General features: G+C 36.5%; 1 protein-coding gene across 3 annotated transcripts in view; it reads left to right on the plus strand.

The window, feature by feature from the left end:
- The window catches only part of LOC123313168 (multidrug resistance-associated protein 1-like), a 35,514-nt gene that overhangs the window by 6,037 nt on the left and 14,476 nt on the right, over positions 1-15,001 (plus strand). For 2 of the 3 annotated variants that reach the window (XM_044897917.1, XM_044897915.1), the window contains exons 2-8: positions 6,247-6,540; positions 6,733-6,990; positions 7,048-7,232; positions 7,315-7,449; positions 7,505-8,138; positions 8,198-8,344; positions 8,403-8,484. In XM_044897917.1, coding sequence (XP_044753852.1) covers positions 6,247-6,540; positions 6,733-6,990; positions 7,048-7,232; positions 7,315-7,449; positions 7,505-8,138; positions 8,198-8,344; positions 8,403-8,484 — 1,735 coding nt within the window. Of the gene's footprint in view, positions 1-6,246; positions 6,541-6,732; positions 6,991-7,047; positions 7,233-7,314; positions 7,450-7,504; positions 8,139-8,197; positions 8,345-8,402; positions 8,485-15,001 lie in introns of those variants that run through there. The other variant, XM_044897916.1, reaches the window with a different exon arrangement.

Here is a 15,001-nt window from a genome sequence, read left to right on the forward strand (position 1 = left end):
CGGTTAACATTTTTCTGTGTTTGTCAAATCTGTTAACATTTCTTATTTGTATAGGGTTCAACAACAGAAATTCAATACCCATTTGATTTCAGTTGTTGAAAACCATATTCGATTCAATGAGGACAAGTAGTGAAAACCCTAAAAAGTTTATGAAGAGATGCAGAATCCTCCCAGAATGAATTTCAATCGATACAAGTACTCTAGTTTGCGAAAAATTAATTTTTTCGACTACACTTCAAAAACATCAACCAATTGTTAAGTGAATGTCATTGACCTCAACATACCTACTACAAAAATTCGACTTCGTTAAGCTTAACCATTTCATCTCTATAAATTAAAAAAGGTTGATAAAAGAAATACCAATGAAATCCTCAGTGATAAACGGGTCTATCCATTGTTGGGACAAGAAATTTTCTGTTTTTTGCTCAGCATAGAGGGTGCATGACCATTTTCCAAATTATACATGAAACGTTGCGCAATAAAATTAAAATTCATCTGTTCAGAAATTTTTCTACGAATTATTTATTATTGACAAATCGGTTATTTCAATTTTTTAATTGATTTTGTTACAGAGATTGGGAGTGAAAACCCTAACAAGTTTCAGAAGAATAAAATTGTGTTTTATACAATTTTGTGTCTTTTGAAGATTATAAGATTTTACTAGGTTTATTGAGTATTAAAATTCCATGTGGAAGTATATGGTTATTTCTCGAAAATCAGTTCAAAAATAAGGAATTTTCTGTATTCATCATGAAAGTTGTAGATAATAAAATTCTATACAACTTTTGTATAAAACATAAAACAATTTTTCATACCCTTAACCGTTTTCGATCTAGAAGGCGATAAGGGCAAGGAGCTTCGCCTCACATGCTAGAGGCCAAGGTCAATGAAGAAACCCGATATAACGTACATTCATCCCCATATATCTGAAAAACGTTCAAACGGACAAAATCTGTAGAAAATGTTATGCTCTGCAACTTTTATAATGAATGCGAAAACCATCTGCAGCCCAGGTGAGGAAATATGAAAATAATTAAAAAAAATATATTTTTGTGACCTTTATGGACAATTTTTATTGTTTCGGCTTGCTGAAACTGTCAGATTATATTTTTTCCGTTATTCTTGAATCATTAGCTTCAAAATAAGAAAACAACCCACGCGTTTTTCGCCCCCCCACACATTTTCGTCAGGCTTAAATTATCTGATTATGAGTATATACTTTTCAACATGTAATTAATCACATATATCTCAATCTGACTCGTTCGAGTATATACAAAGATCGTTTTTTTTACTATTCTGACAGGCTGTCCTAGACAATTCCCCCTATATACAGGTGATCTGCAGGGTCCAACAAGGTATCTCCTCTTATCTGACACGCTCGGGTAAATCCCGAATTTTCCTCTTGGGCTCTCCAACTAAATCTCCACGACGTTCTTATCGAGTAAATCTCCATTTATCATCATAGGCTGAGTGGGCTCCCCTACTAATAGAAAGTCATGAAATCTTCGCAATATTTCAATTTTTTAATTGATTTTGTTACAGAGATTGGGAGTGAAAACCCTAACAAGTTTCAGAAGAATAAAATTGTGTTTTATAAAATTTTGTGTTTTTTGAAGATTATAAGATTTTACTAGGTTTATTGAGTATTAAAATTCCATGTGGAAGTACGAAAAATATATGGTTATTTCTCGACAATCAGTTCAAAAATAAGGAATTTTGATATATAGGGCTTTTTTTATTTAATCTTATTTATCAGTTTTGCCTAGGCCGGAAGTGAAAAAAATCAGTTGCAATGTAAGTATAAATTAGTTGTTGCGAAGAATGAATTGGTAAAATCAGTAAAATACTGTATCTTGATATGAAAGAGAGATAGACCCTTTAAAAAGATATATCGGGTGTCCCAAGGTGAGTGGCCTATTAGATTATTATGGAAACTATTGATGGAAAAAATTTCAAATTTTGTGGATCGATATTTGGCCATGTAAGCTACATTTTTAACATAATTTCATATTTCCAGTGTTGCCGGATGTACGACAATTTGGCAACAACTTTGATATTTTAAATGGGACATCCGGTATTTCCATTTTTTATGATACTCCATAAAATATTGAATCTATTCACTCTTACTTTTTCATACCTATCTTAAACGGATCTGGAGTTATTAATTATTTTTCGAAATTTTAGATCAAATTGGTGTGTTACGAAAATGACTCTAGTTCGCTCAATATTTGAGATTTAAGTCAGAAATTCAGCTAGTCCTTAGATATTGATCTGATCTATGTCACTGCTTTTGAATTATAGTTGTCAGTTATATAGGATGGACAAAAAAATCATAATTTGCCAAGTTACAAAATCGTAAAAAAGTCAACACCTAGTATATTTTTCAATTTTTGGAATCAGTACAACACACTCTACAATTTTTCTATTCACGTCCTTATACCTATCTCAACTGGATTCCGAGTTATATGCGTTTATTAGATTTTTGGTCCATCCTGTATAACTGACATCTCAATTACAATTACCCCCTAGCATAATTTTTTATTTTGGAAACTTCCTAGCAAGAGTTGCCATAATTTAAAGTTACCACGAAATGAATAAACAAACGAGAAGGAACAAAGGTCTATATTTTCTATCCCATAAAAACTCTCAACTTCTTTGTGTGTAACCGGTTTCGTCATGAAACGACATCATCAGACACAACACTGAAAAGAACAGACAAATATCAGACATGCACAACAATCAAAAAACAACAGCTTCCTAACCTACAGTACAATATTTCGTCAAAAAAAAAATTTTTCCTCAAAAAGTCTCCAACCATAAGGTTTACAAAAATGTGTTCTCCCAGAAGAGAGAAATCAACGCTGGTACAAAAAAAAAAAAAAATATTGACATCGGATGACACTTGACATTCGGTCCCGCTCTATGATTATTTTTCTTCTTTTTTCTTCTTTCCGGACCAACATTATGTCCACCTCACACAACTGTCAAACCGGAGGCGCCCTCTGTCGGTCTCCGCTCACATCCGCTAAAGCAATACACAAATTCGGTGCCTCAATTGAGAGTTGGGCATTAATTATCTTATCTGGGCAGGATCTGCAATGCTTAATTATCTCAAGGTATTCCAAATTATTAAGGACTCCAACCCTTCTCTCCCTATGTAATATGTTGTAACCTTCTTCGAGATCTACCGGATGTCCTGTCTCCAAGATGTGTTTAGCAAACAATGACTCTGTGTTATTCTGTCTAATGCACCTGTGGTGTTCCTTAAATCTAACATCAAAACTCCTTTTTGTGCGTCCAATATAAAAGGAACCACATGTACAATTCAATTTGTAAACACCAGCATTATTCAGTGGACTATTTCTGTCCTTATTATTCACCAACAATTCATTCACGGTCCCAACAGTTCTGAAGGAAACCATGACATTAATCCGTTCTCTCAAAATCTTCGCAATCCTGTAGGAAGACGTCCCACTGAAAGTCAGTGATACATATTATATTTCTTAGGTTCGTCATCACTTTGCTGAAGTTGGTTAATATACACACTTCGCTCAAGAGCTTGTCTATTCCTTCTACATATCATCCTGTCAACTGAACTCTCCGAGAAGCCATTATTCCTTGCTATTTGTTTGATAACATCAATCTCCTCACCAAGGGCAACTGATGACAACGGTAATGCAAGGGCCCTGTATACGTAACTGCGGATAGATGATAAACGGTGGGAAAACGGATGGAAAGAAGTGTTATGTATAACCACCCCAGTATGAGAAGGTTTCCTATACACCTGGAAGGAATGGTTACCATTGTCGTTTGTAATGCTAAGGTCCAAATACTTAATGTTTCCTTCCTTTTGAACTTCCATCGTGAATTTTATTTTTTGATGTATTGAATTCAAGTGTTCTAAGAACTCCTGTAACACATCCAAGCTGCCATTCCACAAGCACAGGATGTCATCCACATACCAGTAGTAGTATACGACATGTTCTCTGAAAAGGCAACCTTTGGAAATTTTGGTCTTCTCCATGTGGTCCATTACAAGCTCAGCCGACAAGGGGGACACTGGACATCCCATGGACAGGCCATCCTCCTGAGCATAACAATCTCCATCGAACACAAAGAAATTCCGTCGTAGACAACATTCAAAAAGTCTATAATATTGTATGACTTCTATGTCACTCAAATTACTGTCAATAAGATGTTGTATAATTATTTCCAAGGCTTCACCTACTGGAGTATTTGTGAACAAATTCACCACATCAAACGACACCAACACCGCCCCAGGTGGAATTTTTATATTCTTGATTTTATTAGCCAGCTCTACACTATTTTTAATCGAGTATTCTGGAGTAAATCCTGTAATTTGTCTAAAATGCCCAGCCGACCACTCTGCAAGCTTGTGTGTAGGAGAACCAGTGTAGGAAACAACCGGTCTAATCGGCATCTAATCTAGAATGTCCGACTTATGGGTTTTGATCAGTCCATATAATCTAGGTATTGTCGTGTACTGAGGGGAAACATAACTCAAGGAATGCTCTGGTATAACCATGTTACATTGTTTGATTGTTCTCCAGACATTTTTCACAAATGTGGGGAATTTTGGGTTAACCTTCAAAATACCATTCTCCGAGAACAACCTCAGTACTCTTTCTCTATAATCTGAGGTTCTCATAATGACCATAATGTTACCTTTGTCAGCTCTGGTTAAAGTCAAATTTTCTTTATTCAGCTTCTCTTTAATCTTTCTAATTGTGCTGAAGCTAAAGTGGCCCCTAAGTAAAAAACTCACATTCTTGATCTCCTGCACTTCCTGTCTCATCACATGTTCACACTCTGCTCTTACTATAGTTGCATCTGTAGACTCAAGCCTCTGTACCACAGCTTCTGTTTCTGCAGCTAATCGTTCCAAGTTGGAAAGTCTTGCCCGTGTACCACCATTTCCTAGTCGAAACTTTGGGCCTTTCGATAAAAGGTTCAGTTCTTCCGGTTCAAAAAATACTTCAGTGAAATTGAGTACCGGGTCATGAAAATGATGAACATCAACAGAGTCAACCACTCCAGGAACCCAGGGACGTTGCCTCACCTGAAGATTATGCAGCTTCTTTCTCAGCAACTGGAGTTTCCAACGTCTCCGTACACTGCACCTCGCATGAACTGATTCCATAAAGTAATTAAACTCAGTGTACGTGAGCAGTATTTTGTCTGTCATATAAGCTCTTAAGTTTCACATTTAATATATTGAGTGATATATATGATTTCCTGATTTCATCTTTGACTATACTAGATTTCAGTGTACTCAACATTCTACGGGTTTTATTTGTCAATATCGACTCATTCATTCTGATAGATATGTACTTGGGTGTAAGGTTCAAAGACTTGCATCTGTTGTTGAAGAAAAGTCTAGTTTGGATATTTGTCCTCTTGCTCATAAGTATTCTAAAAACTCGGATACATGTAGCCAGACTCGCTTCTGAATATAATAGTAGTGTATCCATAAAGTATTGGACGGTGAACAATGAATAAACAAACGAGAAGGAACAAAGGTCTGTATTTTCTATCCCATAAAAACTCTCAACTTCTTTGTGTGTAACCGGTTTCGTCATGAAACGACATCATCAGACACAACACTGAAAAGAAGAGACAAATTTTTTTTTTTTTGTACCAGCGTTGATTTCTCTCTTCTGGGAGAACACATTTTTGTAAACCTTATGGTTGGAGACTTTTTGAGGAAAAATTGTTTTTTTTGACGAAATATTGTACTGTAGGTTAGGAAGCTGATGTTTTTTGATTGTTGTGCATGTCTGATATTTGTCTGTTCTTTTCAGTGTTGTGTCTGATGATGTCGTTTCATGACGAAACCGGTTACACACAAAGAAGTTGAGAGTTTTTATGGGATAGAAAATATAGACCTTTGTTCCTTCTCGTTTGTTTATTCATTGTTCACCGTACAATACTTTATGGATACACTACTATTATATTACCACGAAATGTTATGGTAAAAGCTTGAACACGGAATATCAACCTTCATAATTCCATAGCATATACTTCACAAGGAGTTTACAAAAATTCATAATGGTTAATTTTTCAAAAGAATACATTTAGTATTGGTGCTGAATACCCAATGGGAATACCCAGAAATTGTTCAAATATCCTATTGATTATTTCTACGTCTCTGCAATGTTCATAGCCGAATTACATCTAATTATTGCTAATCGATATATAATTATTAAATAATAATATTTTTTTCAGAACTCCACTCTAACATGGCACACACAAAACCCTGATCTCACAATATGTTTCGAAAAAACTGTGTTAGCCCTTGTACCCTGCTCAGTATTATGGATTTTTTCATCTATAGAAATCTATCACATCTTGAAGAGTCGAAAAAAGCATATACCATGGAATTGGAGAAATGTTTCGAAGTTGTTAGTCGTTGTTACACTGTGTTTAATTACAGTGATGGAAATGTCTTTCGATCTATTATATCAAGAGAAATTATATCCAGTTGATGTAATCACACCGTTCGTCAAACTTTGTAGTTTTGTGAGTATTTTTTCATTGTGAATATATTATTTATGAGTTATAGAACAAGTAGAAATTTCAACTCGAAATTTTTTTTTTTTTTGAGAATCACCTCCTGAAAACTGAAGATATTTTCAATTAACCTCATCCTACAAAGTTATTCCGAAAATGGCACTTTCTCATCGTAATAAATTCTCCAACTTTTTTTTGCAGGTTTTAGTATTCACATTCATCATCTATAACCGAAAAAATGGTATACGTTCATCAGGTGTACAGTTTTTCTTTTGGCTCATTTTGGCAATTTGTGGAATATTTCAGATGCGAACAGAGATCAGAAACTTAAGAATCAAACATCAGCATTCCTACCCGTCTTACTTGTTTTATACTATTTATTATTCTTTTGTATTGTTATTGTTGTTTTTAAGTTCAATGAATGACAGACCTGCTAAAGATTCTACCAAGAAAAACAAAGTGAGTAATTTAGTATTTGGAAAATAATTTGAAGAAACCCAAATAAATTTTTTATAGAATATTTGTCCAGAAGAAGAATGTTCTTTTTTATCTCGTTTATTTTTCTCTTGGATCGAAACCTTAGCGTGGAAAGGTTTCAGAAAACCCCTAACGGATGAGGATCTTTATGATTTGAGGGACCAAGATAGTGCTAGGCATGTAGTTGTGAATTTTGATTACCACTGGACCAAAAAACAACACAGGTGGGAAAAACTTTCATTGATTTACAATCTCATTGAAAACACTTTGGAGACAATCACCATATTTCATGTATTTTTTTCACAGAAAAAAAAGAACAACAAACCCCAAAGTTTCAGTTTTACCCATCTGCCTAGAAGCATTTTTATCTACTTTTATATTTGGGATTTTACTGAGATTCAGTAGTGACTTATTATCATTCGTCAATCCACAAATTTTGAGGTAAGTGAATGAGTCCTCAGTCCAGCAATTCTACTTCTTAAATATGTATTTCCAGTCTTTTAATCAATTTTGTTAAGCAAAAGGAAGAGCATTGGAAAGGATATTTCTATGCAGTATTACTATTAAGCACGGGCATCATAAAATCTTTACTATCTGTACAGTACAGTCATAAGGCCAACGTAATTGGATTGCGAATTAGAGTAGCTCTCAACTCAATAATCTATAGGAAGGCCCTCAAATTATCTAGCAGAGCTAGAAGGAAATATACCGTTGGAGAAATTGTGAACCTCATCAGTAATGATACGAAAAACATAGCCGATCTACCGCCAAACATAATATCGGTTATTTCAGCGATTATTCAAGTATTCATGTCGTTGTATTTCCTATGGAGGATCTTAGGAATTGCAGTTTTTTCAGGTTTAATAGTAATGATATTAATGATACCAATCAGCAGTTTCATCTCCAATAAATTGAAAACTCTTCAAACCAAGAAAATGAAAAGTTCTGACCAGCGTATCAAGCAAACCAACGAACTATTGAACAATTTCAAAGTTTTGAAATTGTACGCTTGGGAGCCCATCTTTCACAGTAACATTCTGAGAGTGAGAGAAGAAGAGTGTCATCATTTGAAGAACTCTGTATTCTACAATGTTGGGTATTCTTTTGTTTGGTTGTGTGCTCCATTTTTGGTAATTTTATCTTTTATCTCTATGTTCTATTGCATACCAATTATTCGGTTTATTTTCAGGTTTCACTCGTTTGCTTCGCCACCTATGTTTTGATCGATGATAAAAATATTTTAGATGCTCAAGTAGCTTTTGTTTCTCTTTCGCTATTTAACATTTTACGAGTACCTTTGAATACGTTACCAGTTACTTTGAGCAATATAGTACAGGTGAGATTTTCCTATTTTCAGTAAATTTTGATAAGGATTTTTTTTTTTTTTTTGATAGGCCTCGGTCTCTTTAGTGAGAGTGAATAAAATGCTTGGTAATGAGGAATTAGATCCAAGCGACGTTACTCATCATGAAGATGGTAAGTACTTGATAAACATGTTGAAGGAAACCATTTCACATATACATATATCGATATATCACATATTATCATGTTTGTGTTAAAGATGCTCTTTCAGAGTGATTGGAAGGAATAACTTTTCTTCACTTTACAGCTACAGAGCTACAGTGACAATAGTTTTCTGATTTAATAACGTATGAAGTACCTAATGAAAAAGCTGTTCATAACATATAAGAAATATACCATAGTGGACACGTAGAGGTTGGAATATTGTTGTTTCATAATTCAGTTTCTTGTGATAACTTCGGAACGACTCGACCGATTCCGGTAATTTCTTGAATTTTATTTGCGCCCAACACCTTTTCCCTAAAGCCCGTTTGTAACAGCCGAGAATTCTGTGGAGAATTCTCTACCAAATTTTGGTTACAAAACGGCAGAGATTATTTTGTATGCAACTGAACAGTGAATTCTACCGAAAGTGCATAGGTATTATGTAACGGTAAAGAATTCACGGCGAATGAATTTTCGGGTAAATTTTCTAGAGAATTCTCGGCTGTTGCAAACGGGCTTAAGAGCTTGGTACGCAGTTACCTAGCGCTTAATGCATCATGTATATACAGGGCGTTTCCTAATTGAATGTCAATATACATGGCGGTGATTTTTGGGCCCATTTTAGGAAAAAAACTTTATATGAACATATATCTTAAACGTATCTTAAACGTCTCGTTTGAGATTCAAATTGGAAAATTTTTCGAAAATAAATCATTTATTATTATCTAATATCTACAATACAACTTCTGATATTTTAATGAAATTTGTCATACTATGAATCAAAAGGATTTTTTAATGTATCACTTTTTTTTTAATTTCCATCAGTGGCGTTCGTACGTAATTCGACATACCTATTTTGGCACATATTGATGGTACGCCACAGATATTTCCTGAAATAAAAATTATTTTTGAAATTCCCAATCATTTCATACCAAAGTTGATCACTTGAATTTTTTCAATCCGATTCACGGTTTCCGCTCAAAATAATAAAAAGCGTTTCTCTGCATTATCATAACAATATCGTTAATACATACATATGACAATATTACCATGCAGAGACATACGTAGATTTTTTTTGTAGTACATGTATGACAAATTTCATTAAAATATCAGAAGTGGTATTGTCATTCATTCATTGCTGCATCCCGTTGCCGGGTATGAATCTACAAAAAGACCAAAAAAGGGAAAAAAGAAAAAGAAAAAAAAGTGCGAACCGACTTATAATTTTTCAGGGATAATTGCGACTATGTGCTCTCCTGTGACTGCAGAGACCCAACCGTGACCTACAGATCCTACCACATTCCGGGCATGGATAGTCACCAACCAGATCTGGCCGCCGCTGTATCCTTCTCGAGTCTCCATTATAACTATGTACCAAAGACCCCCACTGTGACCTGTCTAACGCTAGTTGTTCCCAGTAATGATTGATTTTAGGGATTGATGTAGTGTATCCTTAAACCACTTATACTGTCCTCCTGGTTTCCGGGCTCCCTCAGTGAATTCGCCATATAGAGCTATTTTGGGGAGTCTTGTGTCTTGCATCCTCAGAATGTGGCCGCTTCATCTGAGTCGGGCCCTCGTTACTTGATTCTCAATTGTTGTACAACTCGCGCGTTGCAAGACTTCTGCATTCGAAACTTTGTGGGACCATCTGATGTGCATTTTCTGTCTTAGATGACGTTGTTGCGTTTGTTCAAGCTGTTTAATATGTCGCCTGTAGGGCGTCCAGCCTTCGCTTCCGTAAAGAAGCGTTGGGAGGACCACTGCTTTGTAAAGAGCTGTCTTGGTCTTCCCATTGAGGTCGTGATTTTGAAACACTCTGTCCTTTAGCTACCAGAATGCCCGTGATGCCGAATTGATACGGTTGTGTATTTCCATGTCTAGGTTAGCCATAGTATTTATGAAGCTTCCCAAGTATTTGAACTGCTCGGCCTGTTCTAGAATTTCATTCTCCAGGCTGATATCTGTTTGAAGGCTTTCTGGCGTACTTACCAGGATTTTGGTTTTGTTGTTATTGAGTCTAAGGCCTAAAGCTTCGTATATATGTTTATAGGAGTCCAACATTATCTGTAGATCCTCTGAGCTGCTAGCGATAAGTGAACAGTCGTCTGCATATTGAAGTTCACTGATGAACTTGGTACGGGTTATTGCTCTGAGGCGCTTCAGGTTCAACAGGCCTCCATCAAATCTGAATCTTATCCCAACACCTCTTACGGGCATACTCATGTCAACAATTATCGATACAGCTATGGCGAAAATATTGAACAGTAAAGGCGCTAGTACGCAGCCTTGTTTTATTCTAGAGTTGGTTGAGAAATGGTCGGTTGTAGAACCATTATGCTGTATTCTAGCGGTGTTGTTGGTATGAAGGCTTTTACACACTGCTAAGAATTTTTCGGGTACACCAAGGCGTGCCATGATTTTCCATAGCGCTCTCCTATTCACCGAGTCGAATGCCTTACTTAAATCGATATAGATCCTTGATTGTTGTTTACGGGCCTTCTCTTGCAGCTGTCGTAGTGTGAAAATTTGGTCCACAGTACCTCCATTAGGTCGAAAGCCGCACTGGGATTCAGGTAATAGCTTTTCTAAGAGTGGAACCAGACGATTAGCCATAAACTTGGAGAGAATTTTACCGGCCACACTAAGCAACGATATGCCCCTGTAGTTGTTGCAATTCGACGTATCGCCTTTGTTCTTATAGAGGTTGATAACTAAAGCGTCTCTGAAGTCTTGTGGCACAACTCCTTGTTCCCAGGTGACTAGACCAGGTGACTTATCATTTTTCAAATTTTTAATCGCACTTATAATTTCCGACATTGAGATTTCGTCATCAAGTGATGTCATCGGACTATACGCGGCGAGCAGGTCTAAAATGGATAAATCCGAGTCGTTATTTTGATTCAAGACCTGTGAGTAATGCTCCTTCCATCTTTCGAGAATTTTTCTATCATCAGTTAAAACAACTCCATGAGCATCTCTTATAGGAAAGTTAGCTTTTCTGCTTGGACCATAAACAGTTTTAATAGCTTCGAAAAAACGCCTGTAGTCATGGTTATCGGCGTAAGTTTGTATTTCCCTAGCTTTTTCTTTCCACCAGCTGTCCTTGATTTTTCTTATTTCTTGACGGACCTCGCGTTTTATCCTTATAAGACATTTTTGGGCTGCAACATCGCCAGGCTTGTTAATTGCTGTTTTCATCGCTTTGTGTTTTGCCTCCAGAAGGGGTGCGATATGAGTTTCTTTGTCGGCGAACCAATCTGGGGATTTTCGGGAGCGTTCTGTGCCCAGTATTTCTTTCGCTGTATTCGTAAGAGATGATTTGAAGCACAGCCAATGAGTCTCAATGTCGTCGTTATAATCCTGTGATGTTAGGCTATCTTTGACGGCAGCTGTGAAGCTGCTTTGCTTTGTAGAAAGGTTTTGTAGTTTGGAGATTCGAAGGTGCTCTCTTAGTCACTTTGGCTTGCGTAGGTATTTTGGAAGCATTGAGATCTTCATTCTCGAAATTACCAGCCTATGATCAGTCCAGGACTCCAGATCTGCTATGGGTTTAGTGACCAACACCTCTTTGAGATCTTTTCTTCTCGCGATCACATAGTTGAGAGTATGCCAATGCCCTGAGCGCGGGTAGCGCCAGGTCCCCGTTGAATTGGGTCTCATAATAAAGAAGGGGTTCGTTATACACAGATTGTGTTCTGCACAAAGAGCCAGCAGACGTTCTCCGTTCGAATTAATGCTATCTGTGCCATGTTTCCCTATTATTCCCGGCCATAGTTCTGAGTCTTGACATCTGCCCACTCTGGCGTTGAAGTCTCCAAGGCGGATAATTCGTTCCCGTTTTGGGATTTTACAGCAGCGAGTGTTTCGTAGAATGTGTCCTTTGAGTTGTCAGAGGAGTTCAAAGTGTGTGCGTATACTGCAATGATGTTCACAAACGTGTTATTTGCTGCAGCAAAGCGTAGGGTCATTAAACGTTCTGAGATGCCAACTGGATTTTCGGTTAGTTTAGCGGCCAGGTCGTTTCTAATGGCAAAGCCTACACCATTTTGTCTGATTTGGCCTTCTGGCAAGCCCTTCCAGAAAAAAGTATAAACATGTTCTACTAAGCTACCTTCGTCCGAGAAGCGTGTCTCGCTTAAGGCAACTATTGCAATGGATGTTCGTTGCAGTTCCTTATCGATTAGGGCAGTACGCCTTTCTGGTCGGTCGGCCTTGGGGCTGTTTAGCAAGGTTCTGTCGTTCCATGCTGCAAAAGCTATGTGCTTTTCATTGGTTGTTGTACGATGATTCTTTCGCTCAGGCACCCTCTCCCGGAGATCCGAATGGGAGGGTATTTTACCTCCGGATACAAATTTTGTCCTGTTCGACTGATCCATCTTTTTGTAGGAGCTGCGTTAGAAGGTGTTTTAAAGCTGCACTGGTAACGCTGTCAATGTAACTTTGGTTGCGGTTGCGACTAGATTATCTTGTGGCACAGGTATCCTGAGACGACAAGGTCTGAGTCGTAACTTAAGCAACGCAGAGAGCCATTTCCTGCTCAAGCCAATATTTAGGCAGAGTTATACCGTTCATGTTCGGTCGCCAGAGCCTCGTTCGTAAGAACAGGGTGCACCGCGGGTAGGTGAGGTTAGCATTTGAGAGGCGAGGCTATAAAACGCATCCTTTCCCCTTACACCTTGTAGATATTAAGAATTAATGATTTATTTTGAAAACTTTACATCCCTGTATCTCAAAAGGTAAGACGTTTAGGACATATGTTCATATGAAGTTTTCTTCTTGAAATGTCATAAATATTGACATCCAATAAGGAAACATCCTGTTTACATTAAGGATATATGCATTAATTCTGCAAACAGATCAAAACAACAAACAAAACAGAATCAAAAAGAGAGAAGTTCTTCTCCAAATTTGGTGGATATTAAGAAAATACATATATTCCAACTTTTAAATTCCGACTATATAAAAGAGCAGAGTCCACCAAAGATAGATAAAATTCAAGCATTGAGATATGGTTATATTAGTCCAATCAATATGTGTATCTCGTAAGCTTGTGCTGGCTGATTGGTAGTTGTTTGCACTAAGAGTTGATAATGTTCTTGTGTCTATATAGTCCTCAAAGATTTTTTGTAATATTAATATTATCGAATCTTGATAGCACATGGTACGATATACCAGAAATTCAAGAAGTTTCTATTAGGTGTAACGAATATTTTGAAAATCATAATAATATGTTGAAAATTTTCTCGAAATATTGATCGAAAAGAAAATGAGGCAAATTTACGTCGGTTTTATTCAGTAATCGGTTATGAGGTTCATACATACATCAACTCATAGAATATAATATACCAGGAAGGAGCATGCCAGGCTTTTCCTTTGAAAAATTCTTGTGTGACTCATCAATCATGCGTTTAATAATATAATAATTGGTTATGTATAGTCCATTCAAGAATAATTGACATCTCTGGTGGCTAAGGAAAATCGAATTTAATTTGGTAATAGCCCATAAGTTGAGATTTTGTGTTGCGGAATTCATTTCTTCATAAACATTTTAGGGTTTTCACTCCCAATCTCTGAAGCAAAATCAATTAAAAATGAAATCAACGATTTGCTCCTGCGTAAATTCTTGCACTAATTTGTCAGGAGCAAATTAACTAGAAAAAATTGTTGCCTGACAATTAACTGAAAATAAATAACGTTGAAATTATAATTCTAAGTTGTAACGTTTCGGAGTCTATATCAGACTCCTTCATCAGACGAAAAATCTATTTTCGAAAATCTTCTGAATTGTGGCTTTTGTTTGACATTAATTGTCAATACATAGAAACAGAGACTGCATAGAAACGTTGATTCATTTAATTTTGAAATTACCGGATGACAGTTCCTTCTTTAGTAAGCCTAAGTTCGAAAAATACACTCCATCGCCTCTCTCTACTCCTATAGTTCTTTTAATCGAATCTTTCCCACTAAACTCGATAAAAAGAACAAAAGTAGCAGAGAGAGGCGACGGAGTGTATTTTTCGAACTTAATATAAATTGATGCAAAATCCTCCCAGAATAAATTTCAATCGATATGCGGAATTCATGTTGGTATTGTGAGTAAACATTGATCTATAGACCTATTATATGTGAATCTATGCACTTACCGACGGTTATTTGAATTTTGTACAGCTGTTTATGCTCTTAATTAAATCGTATAAATTGGAAACATAATTGTGTCAATTTTGAATGCTGATTAATAGGGTACTCTAACGATTTGTCAAAATCAGCTGACCCTTCATTGCCGTGGGGCACACAAAGCTTTTTATTATCAGTGTAAAGAGACATTTCTTAGAAAGTTATAGTCCAATCACTCTAATCTAACGTAGGGAAGAACATTTTTTCCAAAAACATACACAAAACACAATACTCGACCAAAACAGCATGCGAATCAATGGAGGGAAAAGCTTGTGTGCCCCACGACAGCGAATGCTTAGCTGATTTTGAC

The sequence above is a fragment of the Coccinella septempunctata genome, chromosome 5, assembly GCF_907165205.1.
Source record: "Coccinella septempunctata chromosome 5, icCocSept1.1, whole genome shotgun sequence".
Lineage (NCBI taxonomy): Eukaryota > Metazoa > Arthropoda > Insecta > Coleoptera > Coccinellidae > Coccinella > Coccinella septempunctata.